This window comes from Corythoichthys intestinalis, chromosome 5 (genome assembly GCF_030265065.1).
Source record: "Corythoichthys intestinalis isolate RoL2023-P3 chromosome 5, ASM3026506v1, whole genome shotgun sequence".
In the NCBI taxonomy this organism is placed as follows: Eukaryota; Metazoa; Chordata; class Actinopteri; order Syngnathiformes; family Syngnathidae; genus Corythoichthys; species Corythoichthys intestinalis.
In genome coordinates, this window is record NC_080399.1 from 22,502,070 (window position 1) to 22,522,967 (window position 20,898).

The following is a 20,898-nucleotide window of genomic DNA, read 5'->3' on the forward strand; positions in this document are numbered from 1 at the left end:
TTATAGCACATCTAAATTACCTAAATATGTGAACTCATTATATAAAAAGGTTGCTTAAAAGTTGGTGAGGACAATTTGAGCATCCTGAAAAGTTGCTAGTGTTATGTCCCTACCATCCTAATGCGAACCTACGCTTTTGCTTCAAACATTCAAAGGTTCAGCCATCACACTCATTCTACCTTATAACGTCCACCTCTGTGATCATGTCAATCAAAACTTAACATCTTCTACAGGCTACTTTTTTTTTTTTTAATGTCTCTGATTAAATTTGCTAGAGGCGTAGCAGCCAATGAAGTGTATTTGTCAGTTATTTAAAAGGAATTTACTTCATACCTACTGTATAATCACCACATGGAGGCTCATATTTTTGTCTCCGAAAACATCCAGTTTAATTGATTTAGCATTATGTATATATTGCATTTGGTTAGTAAATTTACAAAATCAGTGGCATTTTTTCAAACTCCATGGAATAGACCATGACATTGCAAAATTCACCCAAAAATGTTCCACCCCGTTTTAAAACAATACATGATGGACCTGTTATAATTCAGTGGATATTAAGGCGCACTTTCTCTGATGACTGGAATTTGCATTAAGTCTGATACTGTTTATACGAACCCACCTCCCCTCCAAATAAAAATAGTTTAGTGTCAAACCGTGCAGTACTTGATTTTTACAACGACTTCCTTTGTCTTAATATGATGTACCCATTTAATTCCAGGAATATATTCTCACTTAATGGCCAAATTATGAAGTATTGCTTGTAACACTACAATCTATGAACTCGATGTTTTTCTGACCCCCACAAACTCACTGCAGGTTATTCTCTGATGGTGGGTCAGTGGGGATTTTTCCTCAGGAAATAAAAATGTATGAAAAGCAATTGAAGGCATGGAGGTTGGGTGAGGGACTCAGAGACCTCATAATGCACTTTTAAAATCATAGTAACCATAAAAATATATTACTTTCTCTCCTTTTGTCACCCTTTTGAATATAAATATATATTTAAATGTAATAAAGCAGTACATGCATCAATCATTGATTCAAATGTTTGTAACAGAGTGCCTTAAATACAGAGCAGATATGACAATAAGAAGAGGCAGTAAATGATAAGAAAAAGGATTAAACAAAAAAAACAACCTCTTGGACAGCATGTAAGGGGAAAGGTAGTGTGTAGGAAGTGAGCTGAAGCAGCTTGACAGAGTAATGTAACTTGCAAAATGTCCTACATTGTAAGAGGCAGCATCGTTTCGACAAGGCACTTTCCTGATGCAAAACGTTTCCAGTAACGTCACCCCAAAAACAAACACGCGCAAAGAAAAGTGGCAGCGGCAGCATAGTCTGTTTTCATCATCAGCATCTTCACTCGGGAACAGCTGCGGTGGCCGTCTCCACTTTTCCGTGCATGTCCTGATCAATCCTGCGTATTCAACCGAAAAACAGAAATTAGTTTGATGTTTTATGTGATGGTGCTTTCTAATATGAAACAAGAGAAAGTTATTCATACATCAACCGAGTGTTTCTCAACCTTTATTGAGCCAAGACTTATATTTTACACACACACAAAAAAAGTCCCCAGAGCGATTTTTACTAAAATAAGATTTTCGTTGCATTAACAGCAACATGTGGTTACCACTTCTGACATCTAGTGGAAGAGCATTTAATTGTTTTGGCATGTCGATGCAGGTTGTTGGCATAAAACGAACAAAGATAATTTATATCGTAGTACAGTGAATAAGAATTCATACTAATTAAGTGAAATTGGAAAATTTCCACTGGCACATCAACGTGGTAGCATAAAAACTGCCTTAACCCAGCTATTACCCTCAAGTGTTAACGTAGGTGTTTGCTTGTTTGGATAAAATAGCATGACTACGACACCTTTCTGTGACAATCTGTTGAGTATTTTTTTGTCTTCTATACAGTTTAATAGGGACAATTCAGAAACTGTGAATCCAAATTTCAGTCATTTCTGTACAGGTTTTATGTCAGCTGTTTTGTGTGTGTGGAATACAATCATATAGACCCTACTCACCAACGTCACAGAATGACGTGTCGCTGTATCCGGCCGCCATATTGTCCGTCTTTGTTTATCCGTATTCTCAATGGTTTCAATTTGTCGTGCAATTTATAGTGCAATTCATGGAAGCCCCGGTGCTTTCAGACGCTGTAAACTCATTGGATGCGTTGCATAAAAGGCGTTATGTGGAAAAGCTTCAGTCTGTCGATTCGCCAGATCCATATTTGATGCCTAAATCGATATTTTTCGACTAGCTGTCTTCGCCCTCTCTGCCTGACATCTGCTACCCTGATATCTACAACTATCTTGTCCACACAAAATCAGCCTATTCTCACGAAAGTTTGAAAAACTTTAAGAGCAGCACTGTAAGCAACATTACCCCGTGTGACCCTTTACTTCCAATTTTCTAAAATGGCGACAATCAATTAAAAAAAAAAAAAATGACTGCGATGGCCGACGCTTCAAGGATAGGTGGATATTGGACTATTTCTTCAATATAACACGCAACAACTGTGTCTGCCTCATTTGCAAAGAGACAGTCGCTGTTTTCAAAGAGTTCGATGTGACGCGATAATATTACCGAACAAGACACGCCGACAACATTACAGGGAAGGTACGCAGCGAGAAATTATAGCAACTTGAAGCTGGTTTAATTTCACAGCAGCTGTATTTCGCAAGTGCCCGAGTGTCGAAAGAGAACGAACGCCACAAAGACGAGACTGTTGAAATTATGAATTAAAAAAAAAAATAAAGCAAATGTGACACACACAGAAGGGCTTGCTAAAATTTGTTTAAATATATTGTTCTATGTAAATCAGCCAAGGTAGCCCCCCGCATTTTTACCACACCAAATCTGGCCCCCTTTGCAAAAGGTTTGGAAAGGGGTTATCAGTTAAATCATCAGTTAAAAACCTGTTTAACTGATGATCCGTAGACGAGGCCAGCTTCTTTCACTTGGTACCAGCTAAATATTATTCAAAATGTAATGATGGTGGAAGAAATAAGCATCTTGAATTTGAAACTGTATGTTGTTGGCGATTAGCCTCACAATGATCTTAATTGTGGTTGTCAGCCCAAAACCCTCTAAATATATATTAAATGCATCTTACCAGATATAAAATGACTACTACATAGTCTGTGGTAATCGTTTGGAGCCCAGTTTTCTCGTCGAATTGCGGCAATCCATCTCGCTCTCCTCTCCGGGTCTCTCGGAATACGGTAGAACTTCGAGTCTCTCCGTCTATCTTCTCTGTTATTGCAACCAACCGCCACACACGCCTTCACCATTTTGATTATTAATGGTAACGAGCAGAAAAAACACGCCATAATAGGAGGAATTTACGTAGCGGTAATGCGTCAACACGACGAGTAGACGGACAATATGGCGCGGAGGCGTGGTTGTGACGTCATGTGAGTAGGGTCTATATCATCGGTATTGTTTCATCTAAAACCTGCCTGGTGTGAAGCTGATTGGGGTAAAAAAAAAAAATGCACGGGTGTTGATCGTCGTCGTTAGTGGTAACCAATGCATTAAAAAAGGCAGGTAACCATAACTCTTTCAATGCCATTGACAATGTAGGCGTCCAATCACGTGGCTCTTTTCACTAATAGATGTTGAATCCATTTGAGGTCCACTTCGAATGGATTTCACATCTATCACTGTGGCAGCCGATGAGTTAACATGCTGTCATAGCACTTCAGGTCTCACATTAGACAAGTAATGACATCCAATAGTGCAATTTATTATTCTAATCCTCCAGAAGAGTCCACACCTTCTGTTCGTGCGTAAAAAGAATTTCAGCAGCAGAAACATTATCAAATTGAGTGTACGGCATGTGCTGCATTGCTCGAGCAACCCTTTTCCCCAAAAATCGAATAAAAACCTAATCAAATGAGCAGTCACCACTTCATAATGTGCAGATTAAATCAACGTGCACAAATGAGGAGGAATGAGGCTTGTGATAGTTAGCTTTGCAGTGAGTCATGCAAACGAGTTGTGAGGGCTCAACTCAAGTGAGTGACCATGTGAGAGCACACTCGGCGTGCAACCGAGCAACCACAACTAGCGACTTCCTGATGATTTCACCCGCTTCCGTTACGCCCACATTGTTGAACTTACCAAATATCAAAAAAGTCCCATTGTAAACCTTTTTCAAAGAAAACACACAGATACACTTGGTAGCAGCATCAGCAAAGGCATGTGTTGACAGTCACATTAACAACACCTTAAATATAGCCTTGGGAATGTGATTTGAATGGACAAACAGCGGTGAATTACAAACGTTATTTGATTTGGCTACAAATCCAAATAACAGCATTAAAAGGGGGAGTGTGCTTGGGTGATTATGGAACTTATCTTTTGTTAGTTTTGTGAAAGTCAACCAAGCCCTAGGTGAAAAATCCAAGATACCTTTTACTGCTTTTCTTATTTTTTTCCTCGTCAAACCTTAAAAAGGGGAAGGGAAATTAGGATTTAAGAGAAAAGACAGCCAACAAATAGAGAAATTAGACATTGAAATGAGCAATTATATTCAGGGTTCGTACACCTTTTTCATGGCCAAATTCAAGCACTTTTTAAAGTCTTTCAAGACCAATCTCCCAGTACCTCTTAAACGTGATCCCAGTGTTTTTTTTTTTTTCACGATGAGGCAGAAATAAAATAAAAATAATTGCTGTTCGGTGGACGGAGACACACGTCATGACCAAGAAAACCTTGATAAATGCGCTTCCTTGTAGTTTGGAACACTCGAAAAATGGCTCTCACACCTCAAATTGCTAAGCTAAATGATATCTTGGGGTATGTCTGTGTGGAACTGTTGATAAAAAGAGCAAGAACAAACTATTCAGTTCTCGCTAAAGAGGATCCGATCGAGAGCCAGGTGAGTAGGTAGGGTCCTAGCGGTGACAAAGCAGAGCAAAGTGGCTCCCAGCCAGGTTAAACAGTGACTGGCAGAGGGGTGTGGAGGTCGTGAAAAAAAATGACAAAAAGAAGAACTGGTCGTGCGATAAAAGTATTGTATTAAACCAGAGCAAATGCACATGTATGCATTTAAATACTACTCTATTTGTGTCCTGTTTGCTTCATTTGACGCCAAACTACTTGCGCACGGACTCAGCCCTCTTGGGAGTGACGCGTGATGTTAAGGGAAAGCAAGTTCAAAACGAGCGTGTAGCAGCAATGATTTTTCATTTAAAGGATCCTTCACTGATAGAAAGACGATGTTTTCGTTTTTATACAATTTGTAAAATTAATTCAACTAGTAGTAGTTGTTGTTGACGTTGCAGGGTGGTGACGTCACATGGTTACGCTGCCGGGCTTCCAGAGTATGACTCTAGCGACATAAACATGTAATCTGTTCATCCCTTTCAATTCGAACCCGAGGGAAACATTAATGAGCATGAAACCACTGCCGACATTTCACAAAAAGAGTAGCAAAAGCAAAATGAAAAGGAAAGACGGGATGAGACGACAGTAGGAAAAAAAAACACCAAACTGTTCTGCCAAAATGTGCTACCTCGGCGAAACGTCTACAAAAGGCGAATTTGATACCCGAAGTACTACCGTGCTCTTTCAGCTTGTTTTTTTTTTTTTTTTAGATGCATGCAGACAGAAAATACTAAAGATGCCTTAAGAAAATACTTAAACATAGTAATATCAAATAATGGTGGTTTAAATATGCTACGTAACTAATGTAGTAAACAGATATGCTTTAAAATTAACACAAGAAAACACTATGCTTAAAGGTATGTGAGGGAAACATGCAAAGTATTTTGAGGCAATGAAAAGGCAATAAAAGACTCAATAAAAACGCAAATACTAAGTACTCGCTGCGTTTAACCGATGAGCGCATGTATTGGACGTCTCGCCGCGCAGAAGGAATTGCAGCAGTAACCTGGTAGTATTAGTCGAGTGACAGTGACAATCTACGTCATCACCCCAAGCGTCCATAAAACATGGCGCCCTCTGTGGGTCAAAACATGAACTAAATATTATAGATTTTTAAACCAATGGCAATATTTTATGTGATTCTAATAACATCTTTTAGTAAAAGAGAACAATTGTGGCTTATTAGAGCCTAAGTCTAAGTCCGAGGTTCCCTTTAATAATTCCTAATTTTAGACTTTTTTTTTTTCAAAGACCCGTACGAACCCTGTATATTTTGGAAACTGTCACAAAAAAATCAAGGTTTTGTTTAGTCCACAGTTAAAATGAGAGTTCTCACTTAACTGCTTCCAGGCTTTTTATTTATCCATTTACAATCACCTGATTGGCTTTGACTTAAAGCATGACATTCTCCATCACAATAATTCCTACTCATTAATATTATGTAAATGTAGATAGATCTTGCCACAATTAAGGCAGTTCAGGATTTTAATTTTCATGGAAGGTTAAATAATATCATGGTTTACCATCAGAAGACAAGAAAACAGAGTGTTGCTTGTTAAAACATGGAGAAAGAAAAGTGAGAATATGTGCGAGGGGTAAAGATCGGAATACTCACAGTTTGATACAATCCGGAATGGACACATACTCCATCGGGACTAATGCCGCAAGCTCTGTTAGGCTGTACACAAACTGGATTTTTTGACTGAATTTGGAGCTGTTAAAATAAGAAGAGTGTTAAAACGTGTCGATTTTTAGCAACAAGACTCTCTTCTAAACATTCATGTTACCTGATAAAAGGTTTTGTGAGTGCCAGCAGGGTGCGAATGAACCAGGAGGGATGGACGATTATCAAAGATTTTAAATTCTTCCTTAACCTAAAACAGAAGTTATACAGCATATGACAAATATTTGTTTGTTTATTTTATTTTAATTACAGTGATACTTACCTTCTATCAATCTGCTGATAACACTTTCGGAGCCAGCCGACAGTTGGCATCTTTTTTCGTGATGTTGCCCCGTTAAGGTATACAATCATATAGTTTTCTGCCACTAACAGCTCTAGCGTGCCAATGACATATCTGTGGGGGATTTGTCACATTAGCGAATGTTCGAAAATGTTCAATACTGCGGCGAATATTATAACAAAAAAACTCACTTGAATAAATTGTCCATGATGTATCTGTAGTTTGGTTGACTGCTCTCAGGCATGAAGCAAACAGCAAACACAATTATGGCATTCAAGCCATCTCCATAGTAACCTGAAAAAAAAAAATCAATAGTAACATACAGTAGTTTTATTTGCTGCCGTTCGTTAAAAGCATAAGAAAATGCACATGGCGGAAAACACAGACAAGACTGAAAAAGCAGTTTCTGCTCTTGCACTCTTCTCTAAAAGAAACTGCTGTATTTTAAGCCAAAACAACTGTTGTGTTTGTTAGAATAATATGTCTATATGCTGCCATAGCAGATTCATGGCGAATTAAGCCCCTAAACTATTTTTAATTTGTCCGTTTTACCCTGGAAACCCCCGTTTACAGACTGCGCGCAACCGCTTTTGTTTCAACCCAGCCATAAAATGAAGGTAATTAATTATAATATTTATTATTCAAAATTTCTGTCATTTTTAGCTTAGAATCATTAATTGATGTCTAATATCTAAAAAAAAAATATTCACTCGCATATTTTAAACTTTTAAACAAATCACAATGAAAAAAATGGCGTCTGTAAAAAAGTCAGGTATATACCTCATAACTATCGCTAAATTCCGTTTTTTGTTACTGTCACATTTTCAACGGTATTCGAGATAAATTATCGACCCAAACAAACAAAAATTGAAAATAAACGTTTAAAAGCGTAAATATATGGAAAAGAACATGTCGACCACTCCTTCATGTCTGCGATTTCTGCATCGCGACCCTTGTTATATTACCGTACCATGTTTCACCCATAAAATCCCCCAAAAATCCAGCTGTGGCCATTCACAAGGTAAGTATGCGATAATATCTCGTTTAAGTCATGGCGTCTGTAATTCTGCTCTCACGTGCTCTCACCTCCAGATAGGGTTTTGCTGTTTACATTTTTTTTTTTTAAATGCACTCCTGTTCAAAATTTTTCTTCCCCCTGAAAATTGAGATTTTAAGTTTTCCAATGATGTATCACACATGCATATCAGACAGTTTTGAAAGCTGGCCAAATTGGGGGTCTCAGAGCGGAACTTCAAGTCACCTGTTTCCCGCCACATTTACTGCGATCTGCTCTAGCCAATGAACTTGTCATGACGTACACACTGACCTCCATGGCTTATAACCCGCTTGTAAGGATCAATGGCCGTCATGTCCACTCTGTGTTCTTGATCTCCTATACGAAACACCCTCCAGCGCCGGCCTTCGTCCCTCTCTTCCAAGGCAGAGTACTGCTGGACCGACTCCACGCCCTTCTCTAGTAGTTCTGTAGTTTTAGGCTTGGGAAGATCATCTGCGAGGAGAGTGCGTGGTACGAGGTGGTTATTGTATGTTTGTGTGTATCCCTTATTATAATCACTTAACATTTGTTGATCAATAGGGATCACCAAAATGACATTGAATCTGACCTTTTTAACAACAGAAGGAGCTTCAAATGATAAGCGTGGATGATCTTTGCATGTCACCGTATAACAGAAATTAAGATGCCGACGAAAGCAGAGAATTATTACGTGCAGAATCACAGCAACATTGCTTGAGAAAGAACCACGGCGAGTTGAAATATTTACAGATTAAGTATGAAAATTATTGATCTGCAAAACCTTAAAATTTAAGCATGCAATTTCCGTTTAAATATTTTCACTTTACATAATGAACTGCTTAAAGATACAAATATTTTATCTGAAAACACTCAGTTGTATTTATACACTGCTGTTCGAAAGCTTGGACGAGATTTTTATCAAACTGTCTAAACTGTATTTTTTAATTCTATATTAGCTTCACTGACCCCTCAATATTTGATCAGTAATATTAGACCCAAAACAACCCTGAAAAAAACTGATATCACTGTGGTTGTGTTTTACTGTTGCAATTATGATTAAAATGACTGCTTTTAAACGACTGTGCTGCTTAATTTGTCACACGTTTAAAGAGAATAACTATTTTTCTTTTTTTTTTTTTTTTTTTTTTTGGATGTTGGCATTTATCATATTGATAGGACAGACATGCATAAATGAATTTCCATAATTGTGCTGAAATATGAGGGAAGGTGAACAAGTCATGCACAAAAAATAAAGAATGGAAAAAGGTAATGATTTTATTTCATTTTTATTTTTTTAAGTGTAGTGACAACAGAACATAATCTGAAAAGCAAGATTTAATTGACCATAAATTGGGAGAGTCCTGTGACTGTCCAACAAATCTTACCACGAACAAGAGAGAAACCTGTTGCTGGCTTGCAGCCTGTTTCCAGGCTGGCAATGGAAACAATCCTTCCACGTGAAAAAGCGGAAGGCGGCAGTGTGGAAAGACAAAAACAACATAGCAAATTTTAACTCCACTTTAGTCAGTTTCCAATCCAGTGGGAACCAATGAAGAAACATACACTACATGGACAAAAACATGGGGAATATCTCTTAACAATTGAGGTTTCTGCTGATTTTTTTTGAAACACGTAAATACGCCTCGTTGTCCGAAACAAAGATGGTTTGATGAAGTTGGTGTAAAACACGAGCCCTAAATAATAACACCTTTGTGGGGTGGACTGACTCTATAGGTTTCTATTTTAACTATGGAAAGTGCTATAACCACTTTTCACAATTTTTTTGTCCATTTAGTGTATATGCTTAAGTGCATCTCAGGCACAGTATTTCAATTTCAACAAATTGTACTACTGCAGGTTAAACTTGCACATATTCCTTAAAAGATTTACTGCATATACAAAATGGTCCAAAGTTGACTTTGCAACACATTTCAATTAGTATAGCGGTCTTTTTCAAAGACCCTTACCTTCCCATTCAAACTCATTGCTGTTGTCAGAAGGTGTGTCCATGTCATCCAAGTCCAGCTCTGTACTTTCATCTAACTCATCAGAGAGAATAGAACCTTCACTGCGGTCGAGATTCAGGCTAATTTCCGGAGCCGTGAGCTTCTTCTTCTTCTTACTCTGGTTTACTACATAGCCTAAGATACAGATAAAGCATAAAAGTATAAGTGTTTAGTCACCAATTTTATAATCTAAAAATATTTCTAAGGTTCATTCAAAGTTCACAGAGAATAAGGAACACAATTAAAAAGTTCATATTTCTTCTTTGCGGTACTGACCACGCCTGTAACTGAGAACATACAGTCAGTGGCAACAAAATTAGGAAACACTTCTTTTGATCCTTGGTCCTTGAAAAATCTTTTGAGATCAATTACAATTTTGTCTCTAGAAAAAAAAAAAAATCCCAGTTAACAGTAAAAGTGTTATGGATAAAACCATTGTCATTGTTTGCTTTTATTAGATTGTGCAAGTAAGTGTTGGTTCATTCCTGTTAATCCACTGTGCAAGCAAAGTAAAAAAAAAAAAAAAGTTTTTGATTACCAGCTTCTCCCTCTTCTGAAGCTCCAGCAAACAATTCCTCTTCAAGTCCCTCCTCCTCCTCAGGTAGAGGCCTTACGGGCAGAAAGTGATCAAATTTGTTTTTTTGGCTTGTACAGCACCGCGCTGTGCTCATTGTCCTAACGTTCCCTCCAACAATGAGGATGCTTGTAGTATTACCGTGGAAAATCCTCGTCCTGCCATTCTTCCTTAAGCTCGACTCCTTCCATCCTTAATCGTGCCTCTGTCGTGGCAACGGATTCTTGGCGTTCCAGGCTGGTGAGAAAACAAAAACAACAAATAAAACTTTGCTTGCAAAAAATGCTCTGTTTAATGACTTGTTAATTGTGACGAGAGTCTAGAAAGTAATCAGTCCTATTGAGATTAGGGCTGCAGCTATCGATTATTTTAGTAGTCGATTAATCGATAAACCATTAGTTCGAATAATCGTTGTCGAATAAGGAACATGAAAAATTAAATTACCTGAGCTGAGCCTCAAATGGTATAAAAAAAATAAATGATCTATGTACAACAAAAGAACAATTGGCTTACTTACATCGCAAAAGTCTGCTAGTTTAAATGCTATAAATCGCTAACTTTTTTACAATGCTCTTAACAAATGGTTCAGACACATACTCCCACAAAAATAGGCTAAATACACCTATAAACTAAATTACGAATGAATTAAAAAAAAAAAAAAAAAAAAAAAAAACAGCTCAAACAAAATTTAGCTTATGTTGGTCTTAACAGGGAGCACCTGGATTCAGCCATGTGAATTGAGGCAGACTAGAAGGCAGTGTATCCAACCAAATGAATAAAACTAAATGCAAACACTTTCAAAATAAACCATTACAACATTACTTTAATTAAACGAATACTCGAAGCAGCAAAATTTAATTCGAGTATTTTTTTTCTAATCGAATACTCGAGTTAATCGATTAATTTTTGCAGCACTACTTGAGATACACATTATCACTGCTGTAAAAAGTACTTGCACCCTTAAATTATTTTTTGTAGTCTTTAATGTATTTAAAGATAAAAAAAAGTGAATATAAACCGAATGTAACACTAGTGAACATAAAATGTAATTTTACAACTGGTAATGAGCCTTTGCAAAGATAAACGGCTCAGATGATGAATGAATGTACTATGAACTAATAATATTTGCAAAACTGTTTTCATTCAGCAACATTAGAGGGTTTCGTTGTAGCTTGTTGAGCGCTTTTGGGCAACTTCATTTTGTCAGACTGGTTCTATTAAGCCAATTCATGATTAAACATGTCTGGTGGTAATCAGGGCGTGGTCAGTGAAAAAGTAATCAGCTTTCCACAAAAATGATTACCCACAAGTGTTCCATGAATTAACATTGGAGGCAATTATTAAGAATTTGAGAGGGGGACAATTTTTCATTGCACTGTAACTAACTTGAACAGGCTATTGTGGATTTATTACTTGAATGAACTGAGGATTTTACAGGAGGCAATGCTGCTCTCGCTTCCTTTGACACCTAAGGTCTGAGAAAAGTTTAGAATTTGAAGAAGAATGTGGAAAATTCCACCTCAATTAGGGGCTAAATTCAAGTACTAACTGGGCAATAACACACAAATCTGCAGGGTCCCTTGAATGGTTCTCAAAATGAGAAATCTATTTACAAAAGGGGAAAATGCTATATTTTTAAACATTTACAAGGCTCTCAGAAATGACATGACTTTCTGTAAGTCAATTACATTACAGTCAATAGTCCTGGGCCTGTTAACAGATATTGCCTCTATCAGTGTTTTTCTGCTGCAGTGTAAATAAAAGGAAATTTGGCCCTTGATGCATGTGTCATGTCATTTGAAATCGTTCATAACCTAATTTAACTTGACAAATTTACCATTCACTGATTTCAATGATCTACAAAACAAGAACCAATGGAAGTGGCTTTTTATCTGTCAAAAATCTGTAAAAGAAGAAGCTTTGACCATAACCTACTCGGGATCCAGGCATTGATGCACCCTTTCCGATTCATTATGTTGAAATTGATGTTAGTTGATTGCTATTATTATCATCCGGCCAGCATTTGATCTTACAAGAGAGGTCGACCTAGACGAACTGCATCCCTGTGTGGTGTGGGGGCTACAGCGCCTCCGATTGGAGCAGTGTGAGGAGGTTGGTGAGGACAGCAGAGAAAATTATTTGGTACTTCTCTCCCCTCCATTCAGGATATTGTACAGAAGCATTGCTTATCCCGGGCTACAAACATCATTAGGGACTCCTCTCACCCACAATACGAACTGTTTACCCTGCTGGCCTGTGGTAAGAGGTTCTGCAGCGTGAAGTGCATGACCACCTGGTTCACAAATAGTTTTGTCCCCGTGGTCAACAGACTTTTAAACCAAAAATCCCTCACATAACATGTCTGACTCTTTTTTTCTCTGCACTCCTGTCCAGCATTTAGACAGTTTACATTATTTACCTATCACTGCATATTGAAATAGTGTGTCTTGTTGTGAACCTCCTCTCAGGTTTCTTGTTTTGCACTGTTGTGCGGTACTACTCCAATTCCTAGATGTTTTATTCACATTTTATTATTGTTCACATTTTTATTTTACTTTATTAGTTCATTTCATTCTTGTCTCAAGAATGCCCGGGTCAAATACAACGAAGTCCACTGCTACGGCTCTAATGCAGTAATTACTGAAAAGAGGTTTGGATTTGTGCTGCCAGTGTATTTAACAGTCAAACGGCATATTTTGCCAATTGCCTGATGTGTCTTGACCCCTCTCCTGCCCCCATGACACCTTTGCTATTTTTAGTCTCACACTTTTGCAAACTATTGCAAAGAGCTATGACAGCCTTGGCTGGATTTGGCTTTGACATGCAATGACAATGGTAGTGACTTTCTAAGCAATCTTTGTGAATGGACCTCAAAACACAGACCTATTCAGTTTGATCAGTGACTTGGTGGATGATACATTATCGGACCCTAATATTAGCGCAACTATCGGTCAGGTGCCGCATGTTCAATCAAGCAACGTCATTTAAAGTTGTTCCAACTGTTACAATTTCATACTTTCCACCTAATCAGATCAATGGCTTCTTGAAAAGCTTACATGCTGGTGCTTAAGGCTTAGCTCTCTGAACCACAAGGTTCCTTTCACTAATGCTGATCATCTCTGTTTGCTGCACAGAGCTTCTTTTGATGCAATACTCAAATATATGACTGTTATTCACAAAACTCAGACGCAGAAACATGCGTGGCATTTGGAACTTGACATTACTGAGCGTATTCCGTAAATCCCCCCCACATAGCATGAAACCAAGAGGTACAAGTCACACAGGAATCTGAAGAGGAAAATGAGATTTAAGAAATGAATCAACTGTAAACCTGTGGTAATAATGCAGACAATGTTTGGTTTAGCACCGATCAAACAGCAACTATTTTATACTAGCCGTTATAGTTTGAGGGGTAAGGTAATCCAAATTCTACAGATAAAATAATGTTATCTGAATATCAGTATCAACATTCTGTCTGTACACCTGTCAGCTAAACTGTTTGTTGTGTAAAAGAAAAACGACCATAAAGTAATCACAGTGCACTAAAGCAATTACTGTAGCCCAGGTATGAGCAACTTACGGCTTGTCAAACAACATTTTAATCTGGAGCATACCAACATAACACCCTGCATTGCAGGAATATATGACGCAAAATCAACAATGCGTGCACAATCTGATGAGACAAAAGGAAAATAATTAGGATGCAACAACTAATTGATTAAACTCGATTAATAGACTAATATGATAATCGATTTTATCCGGCAGCTATGAGCAGTTCCGTTTGGGTCCTTGTTTGTGTGTAATGTGAGGCTGTGTGCACATGCCAGTGATAAAAGCAAGAGCGAGAGTTCACTGCTACATTCAGTTTCGGTTGCTGAACGAATACAGTAATATTACGAAATGTCAAGAGTTAGATTGTCTTTTGTGTTGTTCGATCCTGTGTGCCTCCATCAGAGGTGAGTAAATGAAGCCAATTGTATTGTTTGTATTCTTTGTTGATGAGACGTTAGTAGCTAGCACAGAGCGCTAAGCTAATTAGCAATCAAGAGTCCGTTTGTATTGTGTTTTAGAGAAGCACATTAGCACTTGAGTTAGTGTTAGATAGTAAAGTCGTCTCATTAGAGAGTGTGCTTTGAAATTGGATTTGGATTGTACTGTTTGATAAAGAAAACGGATTCATTCCAGGCTGCCTCCTCCTTATTCGGTTTAGTTGTTTGGTTTGTTTAAAGAAAATAAATGAGTCATTGACACAATTTATATCAGCAATTTGGACACAAGAAAAAAAAAAGTCAATCAGCCGCACTTTTTTTGGGAGAAAAAAATAAAAATAAAAAAAAAAGAATGAAAGGAACTTTGGTGTGATTTTTGTGCCGAGAAATTATTTTTATGTTTTATATTTAGAACCTTAATTAAAAACTTTAACAAGTTTTATGTACTTAAAACAGTACAGTTGTAGACAGCCGTTAAGTCAGGAAACTGTAATAAAATCTTACTTTTGAAGGAAATATTTATCCATCTGGTCTTTACTGTTACTTACAACATGCCTAAAACAACAGTTAAATTGTGATGTAAACTGAAAAGAAGTGACATTTACCAAATAATCAATTACTCGTTTAATTAATCGTCCGATTAATCGATTATAAAAATAATCGCTAGTTGCAGCCCTAGAAAATAAGAAATTTCACATTTCACTGACTACTAGAGTAGTCATGTGTTGACATGTTTGGACCATTTACTGAAAGGTGTTTCTATTTGGATAATTCAGATAGCTGGTTTGATTAAAGAACACATAAAAATAATAATGCTAAATCCATAACTAATTTTGAAATTAATATAGAAGTTCATTTTTCTTAAATTAAAAAAAAAGGCACAGAATGCATTAACAGAAGATTATTCATTTAAATAAAGTTTAAATAATGTGCACGATGGCGAAACACTCTTCTTAATCCTTTGACTAGTGGATGGTCCCTGACTCACGAAAGGAATAAATTAATGAAAAAGCAACAATCACAAACAGGCAAACTTATGCAATGTGTGATGACAGCAGATTCGACAAAGGGCAGGTTTTGAAGGGTTCTGACTAGATTTCATTATCCACCAAGCAGTTCTCAAAATGTTTAAAGAATCATTATGAGAGTTTAGAGCAGTGGATTTGACAATGCCCATTAATAATTATAATAATACATTTTATTTCTAGAGTGCTTTTCAAGCCACACAAAGAAGCTTCACAGAGATGGAATCCTAGTACGAAGAAAACAATCATTAAAAAAAAAATTAAAAAGATAAAAGATTAAAAGCACGATAAGGAGACGTAGAGATAGAACAGAGCTAGGGATCATGGCGTGTAAGAAAGAGTGAACAGGTGTGTTTTGAGTCTGGATTTGAAAAAATACTGTGAAGATCATGGGGTAGGAAGTTCCAGAGCTGGGGGGCACAGTGACTAAAAGCTCGGGAACCAAAGGTGGAGAGACGGGCACGGAGGACGGATTAAAGGGCACATACAAAAGTAAAAAGGCCTGTCTCCTCTCCAAAGAGACATTCATAATCGTACAGAGTACTTGCAGAACCAGAAACCATTTACAGAAATTGTATTAGGAATCACAGAGTATGCATGTATACTGAATGAAGTGAATAGGTCATTGCATACCTTCCGCTGAGTCCAACAGAAGAGCATGACTGAGAGGGGCTGTTTTGGTCACTGGGATCCTGGTCATTGTCTGGGGTCGTCCTTTCTCGATGACTGCTCCTTGTTTTGGTTAAACTCTCTTCAAGTGCCTCCTCGCCATTTTCCACCGTAGACGCAGTGCTGTTTTGTAGCTCGTCCAGCTCCTCCTCGTCCACTTCCCCTGACACCCCAGAAGACGAGGGACTAGACGTGCGTCTGGTCCCATGAGTCCGCCTGGGTGTGCCAAAATCTGGACGACTAATGTTCATGTTTGTGTCATCCATACCTTTCAAAGTCGCCTCGCTTTCGATCACATCTGAAGCCATAACGTACGCCTGCTAAGAAACGTGAGCTAAGAAACGCCGGTTTGTTGTGTAATCTCGCTCAGGCAGACACCCCGAAATATGACACAACTCCTTGAGGAGTTTAGGTTAGCGTGTTAGCTTTAGCATATGGAGCAGCTCGCTTTGTTGTCGATGACAACAAGCAACTTACCGACTCACTACATAGCTTCTTACGGAAACAGGGTGGAAGGTCGCACTGGGTGCAGAATTAGTTCCCCCGTAAGTGCCACAGAAAGAGCATAGGAGTCTAAAAGAGTCCTAACTTTGCTCGGGCTACAGTGCGCAGTAAGACCACTTGTCGGTTCCTTCCTTCCTTCCTCCCTCCCAGCCAGCCAGTCAGCCACCAAGCGTATGTAACTGACGTAAGATTGACACTACGTAGACAACTAAACAGCAGCCAGCGGGTTTACTACTTGTCGCGACTGTCGTTGTGCTGTAGCACTACGTCAGCAAATTACTTTGCATGTTACGTTGACGGCCACGATCCAGTGGTTTAACAAATTCAAGCAAAAAAATATATTATGACAATTTTTATCTCACCAATTAAGCTATTTTATTATTTAAGCATGATAGCCACCATCTAAAGGTTTGACGTCAATGTTGCGTAACAACCCCAACTGACATTTCAACTTAGTAAGTAGTAGTTAAGCCTCTTACTTTTATTTGTATTTTATTTGTATTTTATTTATTTTTTGTGTGAATATGAACTAATAGCATACAAAGGAACGAGCTGTTTGTTTTATTTATTTTGTATTTATTTTTAGTGTTCTCGGTGTAGCTTTGCCAGCTAGCCGTAGCGGCTGTGTTTTCAACTTTATTTGTATTGTTTTTTAACAACAGCAACCATGAATTTTATTTTGCCGAAGCGATTATGGTAGCTACGATGTTGTTTGTTCATTTAGTGACCTAGACTAATAAAAAACAAGGCACAAAATCACAACTACACCCTAACCACCGATACAGTGTATCACAAAAGTGAGTACACCCCTGGCATTTCTGCAGATTCTTAGGTCTATCTTTTCATGGGACAACACTGACAAAATGACACTTTGACACAATGAAAAGTCTGTATGCAGCTTATAGAAAAGAGTTAATTTATTCTCCCATCAAAATAACTCAAAATATAGCCATTAATATCGAAACCCCTGGCAACAAAAGTGAGTACACCCCTTGGTGAATGTTGTCAATATTAACATACAACTTGTCATCTGTCAATATTTTGTGTGGCCACCACTGTTATCCAGAACTGCCTTTACTCTCCTGGGCATGGAGTGGACCAGAGCTTCGCAGGTTGCCACTGGAATGCTCTTCCACTCCTCCATGACCACGTTGCGGAGCTGCCGGATATTGGGGACTTTGCCCACCTCCACCATCCACTTTAGGATGCCCCAGAGATGTTCTATTGGGTTCAAGTCTGGAGACATGCTTGGCCATTCCATCACCTTTACCCTCAGCCTCTTCAGATCTAGGAGGTGTGTTTGGGGTCATTGTCATGCTGGAACACTGCCCTGCTACCCAGTTTCTGGAGGGAGGGGATCATGCTCTGCTGCAGTATTTCACAGGACATGTTGGAGTCCATGTTTCCCTCAATGTAACTCTCCAACACCTGCAGCACTCATGCAGACCCAGACCATGACATTCCCACCACCATGCTTGACTGTGGGCATGGCACACTTATCTTTGTACCCCTCACCTGGTTGCCGCCACACATGCTTGAGAACATCGGAACCAAATAAATTAATCTTCGTCTCATCAGACCATATGACATGGTTCCAGTAATCCATGTGCTTTGTTGACATGTCTTCGGCAAACTGTTTGCGGGCTTTCTTGTGTACCGTTTTCAGAAGAGGGTTCCTCCAGGGGTGACAGCCATGCGCACCAATTTGATGTAGAGTGCGGCCTATGGTCTGAGCACTAAGAGGCTGATCCCCCAACTCTTCAATCTCTGCAGTAATGCTGACACCACTCCTGTGTTGATCTTTCAAAGAAACCGTTTGGATATGACACAAAGCACGTGCGCTCAGCTTCTTTGGACGACCAACCCCAGGCCTGTTCTGACTGGACCCTGCTCTTTTAAAACGCTGGATGATCCAAGCCACTGTGCTGCAGCTAAGTTTCAGGGTGTTGGCAATCTTCTTGTAGCCTTGGCCATCTTCATGTAGCGCAAAAATACATCTTTTAAGATCCTCAAAGAGTTCTTTGCCATGTGGTGCCATGTTGGAACTTTCAGTGACCAGTATGAGAGAGTCTGAGAGCTGTACTACAAATTTGAACACACCTGCTCCCTATGCACACCTGGACCTAGTAACACTAATGAGTCACATGACATTTTGGAGGGAAAATGACAAGCAGTATTCAATTTGGACATTTAGGGATGTAGTTTCTAAGGGGTTTACTCACTTTTGTTGCCAGGGGTTTAGATATTAATGGCTATATTTTTAATTTTTTTTAGGGGAAAATAAATTAACTCTATTATATAAGCTGCACACAGACTACTTTTCATTGTGTCATTTTGTCAGTGTTGTCCCATGAAAAGATATGCTTAAATATCTGCAGAAATGCGAGGGGTGTACTCACTTTTGTGATACACTGTATATGCATTACTTTATAATGTGCAGTCAAAAATAGGATCTTGCCCAAAGTAACTTAAAATACGTCATACTTAAATATTTAAATATCTAATGTGCTGTAAGTAAACTGTAATTAGACGTTTCCCTAGCTAGGCGACTTTGAATAAAACATTGAATCACTTCTAGGCGTTAGCTTTGGATTTGCACTGATTGATAAATCTGAGTGCAGGTTGTTGTGTGTGTTTTTAACCTCTAATATAAATAAGTTAACAAACCGTTGAAGTGCAACACTGCAAGTACTGATTTGCATCAGATTTTTCTTATGAGTCAGTTGCTAAAAAAATCCTCTAGGTGGAGGCAAATGAACATTTATAATCTGAAGTCTTCCTTTATGATTTGTATTATACAGGAATCATTTTACATTGTAGAATCGTAAACTTTCAGGTGACGGTCTTGTATTTCTTTTTTCATTAGCTTCACTTTCATAATTATTTCATAAATATTATACCCCTGATCTCATGGTTAATAAGGCATATCTCACATCATTTAGATTCTTGGTTAAATCCTTCTTTGTGTGCATGAGATCAACCGGAGTAATTTCTAATTAAGAAATTGCTATTTGCTCTGTTGGGTCATTAGGCCTCATAACAAAAGGATAATCCACTCAAATTTGGAGTTTATGCTTCTCATCCACTGTTTCACTGATTGCTAATGAGACATAGTACAATTATCTTTCATATGAGGACAAATGTTTCCATTTCCTCCAAGATAAATCTGGTGTGGCCATGACACATAGAGCCGTCAATATCCCTTAATATAATTAGCTCAAATTTTATTGATAAGATTAGCATGATCTTATTTTATTTCAGAGTAACATGCCTCAAATGAATCCTTAAAATAACTACTATCAATAAAATTATTTAGTATTTCAAAATATTCTCTCTTTTTGTATAAAATATTTCATTCAAAAGGTAAATTCAGTTGAATGCCTTATTTACGTTATTAATTGTAAATTTGGATTTTGAACAAAAACACGCCATTACGTGTAACATTAATTAAGAATTGGGTCGTTATCATGAGACTTCTGCTCTGTGTATGTTGGGGGGATTAATTAAATTGTATTAGTTAGTCATTTGGCTTGTGTTTGTGTGTTTTTTTTTATGCTGCCACAGAAGTGTACCAGTGAAGTTTGAAAGTGTAACCATATCCATCGAACTACGGATCAAATTCACTCGACCATGGGAAAAGGTAAGTAATCTATTTTGCCCCATTTTGCTCCAGAATGCTCTGCTGTTTCACTCCAACACACGTCAGATTTACAAATGCCATGTTAAATTAAAGGTATTGTGGCCTTCCAGAGCGCCACCTGTTTTTACCCGCCTGACAATGGTAAAAGGAAATGTCTCTACTTTGAGGTCCTGCATTTATTTACTGTAATCACGTGAATGATGCACCGAGCGAATGAATAAGGCATGGTGTCTATTTAGAGAGACGCCCCTATTTGAGGAAACGGGTAATCTAATAATAATAAATGATTGCAAGTGAAAATCATCCTCTTGTAATATGGCTTCTGTCCCTATGCATTAAAAAGACAATTAATTGCTTGAAATTAGCTTTTCCCATGCATGTGACTCCACTTAAGTGTGCCAGTTGGTTTGAATAATATAGTGAAACAGTCAGATACAGGATAAGATTACTGGTAGTTCCCCTTTTTAAAAATAATGCAAGAACTCCAGAGCTGTACGCAAATGCTGTAGTGCTGCCTCCCCCTTCCTTTCATGTTGAAAAGAGGAAGGAACGCCAGGATCTGAGGTGGACGGGGTAACCAAAGC

The 20,898-nt window shown here is 38.1% G+C and overlaps 2 protein-coding genes across 8 annotated transcripts in view; one reads left to right on the forward strand and one right to left on the reverse strand.

Annotated features, from left to right (window-relative positions):
• Positions 1 to 364: 364 nt before the first annotated feature.
• Positions 365 to 16,869, reverse strand: bnip2 (BCL2 interacting protein 2). Of its 5 annotated transcripts, none has more exons than XM_057836616.1 (12): positions 16,648 to 16,869; positions 16,135 to 16,490; positions 10,629 to 10,724; positions 10,452 to 10,522; positions 9,875 to 10,048; positions 8,199 to 8,381; positions 7,063 to 7,165; positions 6,854 to 6,985; positions 6,695 to 6,781; positions 6,523 to 6,621; positions 4,431 to 4,466; positions 365 to 1,420 (listed from the first exon to the last, which is right to left on the reverse strand). In XM_057836616.1, exons 2-12 carry the CDS (start codon positions 16,476 to 16,478, stop codon positions 1,363 to 1,365), a joined length of 1,383 nt encoding a protein of 460 aa, XP_057692599.1. In that variant the 5' UTR covers positions 16,479 to 16,490; positions 16,648 to 16,869; the 3' UTR covers positions 365 to 1,362. The 5 variants fall into 5 exon arrangements, with proteins under 5 accessions (XP_057692599.1, XP_057692598.1, XP_057692602.1 ...); XM_057836615.1 differs by having other exon boundaries at positions 16,135 to 16,487; positions 16,648 to 16,868; XM_057836619.1 differs by adding an exon at positions 4,140 to 4,167 and having other exon boundaries at positions 16,135 to 16,867.
• foxb1a (forkhead box B1a) overlaps positions 16,605 to 20,898 on the forward strand; it is a 46,852-nt gene continuing 42,558 nt past the window's right edge. For 2 of the 3 annotated variants that reach the window (XM_057836620.1, XM_057836622.1), the window contains exons 1-2: positions 16,889 to 17,129; positions 20,239 to 20,314. The gene's annotated coding sequence lies outside the window, so the exon portion shown is untranslated. Of the gene's footprint in view, positions 16,859 to 16,888; positions 17,130 to 20,238; positions 20,315 to 20,898 lie in introns of those variants that run through there. The other variant, XM_057836623.1, reaches the window with a different exon arrangement.

Bases quoted from the DNA above. Each gene is read 5' to 3' on its own strand.
- bnip2 (XM_057836616.1), bottom strand. From the start codon at position 16,478: ATGGCTTCAGATGTGATCGAAAGCGAGGCGACTTTGAAAGGTATGGAT. The intron at 6,986-7,062 runs GTGAGTTTTTTT...AATCCCCCACAG, and splicing joins ATCATGGACAATTTATTCAA to ATATGTCATTGGCACGCTAG. The intron at 4,467-6,522 runs GTGAGTATTCCG...CCCCTTTTTAAG, and splicing joins ATTCCGGATTGTATCAAACT to GTTTGACGAGGAAAAAAATA.